This window comes from Silene latifolia, chromosome 8 (genome assembly GCF_048544455.1).
Source record: "Silene latifolia isolate original U9 population chromosome 8, ASM4854445v1, whole genome shotgun sequence".
In the NCBI taxonomy this organism is placed as follows: Eukaryota; Viridiplantae; Streptophyta; class Magnoliopsida; order Caryophyllales; family Caryophyllaceae; genus Silene; species Silene latifolia.
In genome coordinates this window covers 99,505,128-99,512,055 of record NC_133533.1, presented here as the reverse complement: position 1 = coordinate 99,512,055, position 6,928 = coordinate 99,505,128, and the positions used below count along the sequence as shown (strand labels likewise).

Genomic DNA, 6,928 nt, shown 5'->3' with positions numbered 1-6,928 from the left:
GTGTGTCAAACTTCCACTACTACTATTTCTTTCAGATCCCGACTTGTAGAGGTGATGTGAGAACAACAGCAAAACATAACAAAACAGTAGGGTACGTAGTATTCTTTCCATCCCCAAAAAATCTTTTTACTTTGCTTTTTTAGTCATCCCAAAAAAATCTTCCTACTTTCGTTTCTCAATACGAGTAACTATTGATTTCCGTGTCAATTTTACCCCCACTTCTCTCTATTTTTCATTATATAATTATATAAAAACAGTCAAATCAGTTTGAAATATAATTAATTAATCTGACAATTTCACATCTTCCCCATAATTTGGTAACCCATCCATTTGGTTCTTACATTTACACTGCAACATAAAGAGCATAACACAGCAATGACAAGACTTCAGTAGGTCCTGACCTGAACTCTTTCCCAAAAGAAAAATACAGCCTATCAACCAACAGTTAAAAGGGTAATTCTAAATATGTCTTCTATCCGTGTCACGTCAGTGTTTCGCTTTCCGTGCAGCTCTGGTCACTGCCTATTTGCGGCAAACTGACTAGTTGAGCATATAAACTGCCAGCACGACCAATAAGCTCGTCATGGCTGCCAATTTCAGCCACGCTGCCTTGTTGCATTACCGCAATACTGTCAGCGTCGCGTATTGTGGAGAGCCTGTGAGCCACGATGATGGTTGTCCGGCCTTGCATAAGCTTGTCTAGGGCTTCCTGTACAAGCTTCTCTGATGTTGTATCAAGTGCACTTGTTGCTTCATCTAACAGAAGGATAGAAGGGTCTTTTAGTATGGCCCGTGCAATGGCCACCCTTTGTTTCTGTCCTCCTGATAACTGGGACCCTTTTTCCCCCACTCTTGTGTCATAACCATCCCCCATCCTGCTTATAAACCCATGAGCATTTGCTGCTTTTGCCGCTTTCATTATCTCGATTTCTGTTGCCCCCTCGTTTCCATAACGTATGTTCTCGTAGATTGTGGTGGAGAACAATGCGGGTTCTTGTTGAACAAGGCCTATCCTCTGTCTTAGGGACTTCAAGTTCAAACCCCGAATATCAAACCCATCTATCAAAACGGATCCGCAAGATGGGTCATAGAATCTGATAGTGAGGCTAATCAATGTGGATTTTCCTGACCCACTTTGTCCAACAACTGCTAGACTCTTTCCTGCAGGAATCTCAAGGTTGAGATTCTTCAGAATGATCATGTCCGGCCTTGCGGGGTACAAAAAACTGACATCTCTGAAAGTTATATCTCCTCTAATGTCAGTTACTATCTGTGATTTGGGATCATCAGAATTAATCTCAGGTTTTCTGTTAAGAATGCTAAATACTGAGCCAAGTGCATCAGAGCCCTTTAATATTTCAGGAGCAAGAGTAAGGGCTTCAGCAACTGAGAAAGATGTGATGATTAAGACCATGAAGGACTTGATTATATCCCCAAAATTAGCATCTCTGTGTTTCAGCAGGGTGGAAGCATACCAAAGAGTGAGTGCATATGAACAGTATGCGAGCAACTGTGAGATCCCGTATCCCAAACCTGATATATGGCCTCGCAAAAGAGCCTGTTTATTTGGTTGGTTTAAGTGCTGACAGAATTGGTTTGTGATTTGTTCTTCTGCTCCAAATGCAGCAATGGTTCTAATGTTGGAGATTGCTTCTTGAGCTAAAGCATTGGCCTCAGAGTAGGCTTTTGTATAATTCCCTCCGAAGCCCCGTAGGAAAAATTGCTGAAACGTACAGATGATGGATGCTTGTTAGGCCTTCATATTCTTGTATGATTTGCAAATTTTAAATTTTTAAAACTCTATAAATTACCCAATTATAAATTTTTAGGGAAAAAAGGTCCTGCAAAATTTGGAGAAGCTTTTTGAAGAATGAAAGTGTCATGTATGATAAGGAAGCAACAGCCCATACCTCGGCTATGGCTGCTCCGATGAGGAGGGGAAACATAGCAACGGTGACAGCTGCAACGCGCCAGCTGAAGATAAAAGCCACAACAAAAGCCGTCACAATGAGTGCTCCATTCTGAACTATCGTTGATAGACGATCCACAAGAGCAATCCTTACAAGAGTCGCATCTGCTGCTAATTTTGATGTCAGTGAACCCACTCCATTTCCGTGTTCATCAAACCACCCCATTTCATTTGACACCATAGCTGGTTTAACAAATAATTTAGTCAGTGAACCATGCAGCATCACAAATTCACAATCATATTATGTAGATGGGTTAGATTTGAAGATATGAACCTGAAAACATAGATAAGCGGATACGTTTAGTGATTCTTTCTCCCATCAAAGTGTAGAAGTAATGCTGCATGAGATATATGGGAATAGTAACGGAAGCTAATCCCAGGAACACAAATACTATTATCTGAACATCATGTCTGATTTTGGATTCGTCATTAGAATAGAATGCTGTCAACATATAAGTGACTCCCAGGGCAAACAATGGAGCTTCTACACCAGCGAGAGCTGCCCCAACTGACCCCAATACTGCATAAGGAAACTCAGGCGCGCTCAGCTTAACCAGTTCTTTCAGAGATGGGATATGGTCTTTGGAAATTGATTCCCCTTGACCGCCTTTCTTAGAAGTTGAAAAACTTTCCAAAGAATGAACACTCGGGGAAGATTTTACGACACTTGAAACTTGCTTAGGCTGTTGAGAGTGTTTTGTAGTTTGTGAAACCTGGAGACTGACTAAGGTTGCATATTCCCCGCTCTTGGACATCAGCTGGTCATGAGTTCCTGACTCAACAACACAACCATTACTTAGAACAATAATCTGGTCGACATCTCTGATGGTAGATAATCTATGAGCAACAATGAGAGTTGTTCGATTTGACATGATCTTCTCGAGTGCTTTCTGAACTATAAGTTCTGATTCGGCATCAAGAGCACTAGTAGCCTCGTCAAGGAGCAGTATTTTTGGGTTTCGGATCACAGCCCTTGCTATTGCTATTCTTTGCTTTTGTCCTCCTGACAGCTGACTTCCTCTCTCTCCTACCTGACACCATTTCGCCTCAGTTGAGTCATACTCCATATAACGTAGGCTCGATGCATTTGCAGTTTCAAAATCATTACCGAGAATAGGAGATTAGAAGTGAAGCCTACCTGGGTATTATAACCATTAGGTAGAGATTGAATAAAAGCGTGTGCATTTGCAATTTCGGCAGCTTGGATGACTTTCTCCATATCTGCATCTTCTTTACCATACAGAATGTTGGCTGCAATTGAAGTAGCAAATAGAGCTGGCTCTTGATTAACTAATCCCATCTGCTCTCTCAACCACTTTAGCTGTAGCCTTTGAACATCATGTCCATCCAAATGTATACTTCCTGGTTCAATTTCCATGTAATGATTAGCTGTTTGCTCTTTGAGCGACGTTCAGAAAACAGATACAACAACAACATTACCCCAATGCAGCGGGGTAAGGAGGATCAAATTAAAGGATGTCGTCTTATCTGTGTGTGGAAAACACAGTTGGACAATTTTCAGATGACCAATAACAACTGTTATGGTCTGCGTCTGAAATTCCGTCAACTGACTGCTACATCTCATACTGGAACAATTAAAACCAGGACAGAACTAGGAAAATAAAGTACTGATACCTGAAGAGGGGTTGTAGAACCTTTGAACCATGGAAATTATGGTACTTTTTCCTGAACCACTAGGGCCAACAATAGCAAAATTCTTCCCGGCTTCAAATGAGAAACTCAGACCTTGAAAGATCCTCTTAGATCTTGAGGGGTACACAAAGTAGACCTCACGGAACTCAAGTTCCCCAGTTACAGCTGGTAATGTTATCCCGGTGACAAGCCTTTTTGAAGAGTTGTCTTCAGTTTCAATCATTCCTATTATATTAGCAGCAGCAGCACGGCCTTTGGCGATGGCTGCTAGGTTTGGAGCTGCTTGGCCAAGCGCACTATAAGGCATAAATCGGGATGTTTTAACATACACATGCTTATTGACGACTACTCCCTCTATTTCAATGGATTCGCTACATTTTCCATTTTGGGTGTGTTAATTTCGCTGTCCTACAAACTGAGTCCAAAAGAGAGTAGCGAATCCAATAGAACAATGGGAGTGCTAGCTAGCTTATAGCTGTCTTTGTGACAGAGAAAACTTACAATCCACTGAAAATGACATTAATAATGGTGGTAAAGGCTTTGCCTCCATTAGTTTGACGATGCCGAACAAGTATGCTGGCATACCATAGAAGTAGAGCCCAGGCACAGAAGAGAAGTCCATATGTAAACCCGATACCAAGTCCTTTGGCTAACCCACCCTTTTTCCCTAGCTTTAGTGCTTTCTCAAGTGATCTACTGTACTTCTCCACTGCCCTGCTCTCGCCTACAAACGAATGAACTGTCCGAATTTGTGAAATAACCTGATCAATCATCAATGGAAAGAAATAATCAAAAAAGTTGGAAAAGTGCTCGAATTATCAAAGTTTGTTGGACCAAGTTTGAGTAGTATAGCTTACAGATTGGGTGAATACGATACAAACATACCTCTTCGGCAACCTTCCCAGAATCAGCATAAGCAGCTTCGGCTTTTTGGGAAAGAGTGGACATGATGACAGTGTAAGTTCCACCAGCAACAGCAATGAAAGGAACAACAGCCAGTGTAAGAAGAGTTAGCTTCCATACTGACATGAAGCCTAGTATAAATCCCATCATGAATTGAGATAAGTACCGAAATGTATGTCCTATCTGCATCATTAACAGGCCCGGAACTCAAAAACTAATTCGATATAAAAATATACTCCCCAAGTTAAAAGCCAAGAAATGAAGAGATCAGAGACCTTGTCTCCTATGGCATCCTGTACAAGTATTGCGTCGCTGGAGATGTGGTACACCAGGTTCTTCTTCTGAGCTTCAGTATCAAAGAAATCCATGTCTTTCTTTAATACTGCCTCTAGATACTTCAAACGCAATCTCGCTGTTTGCCTTTCCCCTGTCTGCATCCAGAAGGCAACTCCTGCACAGAAATCAGTCACAAATCAGTCAATATTAGAACCCACAAGTTTCTTACAAACCAAGTGAAGAGTGTATCCAGAAAGAGTAAAACTTACCTATCCATGAACTTATAAACATCAGCGATCCGAGATAAACCAGATACAGAGAATACTGCAGCCATCAGTACATACATATTAATCCATGATTCTTCTTTTAAACCAATTTGAAATCCACTAGACTTAGAACTACTCGCATTATCCGAATTTCCAAAAATTCTGGAATGGAGAAATGAAATTGATATTTCTGTGGTATATATATGTTAAATAATAACCAACTACCCAAGAGAGGTATCATTATCAAGCATTACATATTTATCTCTGGGTCCTGTCGCGACACAAATTGTATTACGACCTTACTTGAACACGACCTTAAAAGACTGTCCCAAATTAAACGACACCAACAAAATGAAGACAAATACCTGTGAAACACGAGCAGATAGCTTATGAGGATCAGATGAAAACTTTCCCAAAGAATCGATCATACGCCCGAAAAGCAGGAAGAAAACAGGTAGAGCAGCACCATGAATACATGCTCCAATGCTTCCAAAAAACATCAACAGATAGTCTAATGTATCTGCAGCTTTAAACAACCCAAAAAAGGACACAGTGCTTGAACTCGACAATGTCGCTTCGTCGTCCATTTTTGAAGTGTGTACTTCAGAAGAAGCCATGTTCAGAGCTAGATGAGAATAATGCAGTTGAGATTTATAGAAGAACCAATGGTGATGACTTGATATCCTTTATTACCTCATCTTGTAGTCATTAAATGCTCTTACTTTTGTTTACAGTTGGCCAACTAAAATAAAGTGTATATGTAAATAAAATTCACCAAAAAAGGCAGAAAAATAAATGGAAAGTGCTTCTTCAATGGCATTTCTAGTAAAATTCCATAATGATAGATTAATGCCTGTAAACAAATAATTGCATGTTTCTTTGTCATTAATGGAGTACTAGTACAAACATACGTACTACTCTCCCTCTTTTTTCGATGTATTACCACCAATTGCTTAGTTTTTTAGCATTACAATAAAATTTTTGAGTTTTGTTTTAAAGTTTCTGAGTTTTACTATAAAGTTTCTGAGTTCATTCAATTAGACATTAAGTTCAAAAAATTACAATATAACTAAAAAACATTACATATAAGCTCAGTTAAATTTGAGTTTTGACGGCAACAAATTAAAATATAACCTATAAACTTTAAAAAACTCAAAAAAAATACACATAAGCTCAAAAACTAATGAGGTCTCAGATAGTATATCCGATGTATGTTCTTATTTCTCCTTTTTTATCCTTTTTTTTCCAATTTTTTTATATATACTTTAGTATTCAGGATTATTTTCAAATTATTTGTTGTTTTTGAGTTCATTTGCAACAGTGGTAGAGCCACGGGCTTCTTTTTGGTATCCCGGGGGCCGGGACAATGAGACAGTACAAACGGGAATTAGTTTTTTTTTTTATGTATTTTTGTCCAATTGTAAGGTGAAAATAGAGTAAATTTATATTTTTATGTAGAAATATGTATTATGTTTTCTATGAGAACTCACAAAAAAGTTGTTTTTCAAACCACAATTTATTTGATATGAATTTTTTGCAAATGGATTCACGTCATCAAGTTTTTGCTTTTCTCAGATGGAAGCAAGTAGCAACTTTAGTCCTAGGTATTATTTTGATTAAAGGCCGATTTGCATATTACTACCTATTATAGTTAAAATTTTGCAAAATACTACATATTATACTTTTTTTATTCAAAATACTACCTACATAGTTACAATTCTTCACAATTTCATACCTAATAACCTAAATTAGATCTTAATTAACCATTCTAAGATGATTTTCATTAATTTTCCTCTATTAATTCAATTCTAGCCTATTATACCCTTATTAATAATCTTACTCCCTCTTTCAATCCTTTCCT

General features: G+C 38.6%; 1 protein-coding gene across 1 annotated transcript; it reads right to left on the bottom strand.

The window, feature by feature from the left end:
- Window positions 1–262: 262 nt before the first annotated feature.
- On the bottom strand, window positions 263–5,799 carry LOC141597114 (ABC transporter B family member 13-like). Its single transcript, XM_074417463.1, has 10 exons — window positions 5,433–5,799; window positions 5,071–5,125; window positions 4,801–4,976; window positions 4,508–4,708; window positions 4,124–4,383; window positions 3,605–3,918; window positions 3,108–3,331; window positions 2,244–3,000; window positions 1,911–2,152; window positions 263–1,723 (listed from the first exon to the last, which is right to left on the bottom strand). Exons 1-10 carry the CDS (start codon window positions 5,682–5,684, stop codon window positions 482–484), a joined length of 3,723 nt encoding a protein of 1,240 aa, XP_074273564.1. The 5' UTR covers window positions 5,685–5,799; the 3' UTR covers window positions 263–481.
- Window positions 5,800–6,928: the final 1,129 nt, after the last annotated feature.

Bases quoted from the DNA above. Each gene is read 5' to 3' on its own strand.
- LOC141597114 (XM_074417463.1), bottom strand. From the start codon at position 5,684: ATGGCTTCTTCTGAAGTACACACTTCAAAAATGGACGACGAAGCGACA. The intron at 3,001-3,107 runs GTAGGCTTCACT...AAATGGTGTCAG, and splicing joins CTAATGGTTATAATACCCAG to GTAGGAGAGAGAGGAAGTCA. The intron at 2,153-2,243 runs GTTCATATCTTC...TTGTTAAACCAG, and splicing joins CCGCTTATCTATGTTTTCAG to CTATGGTGTCAAATGAAATG.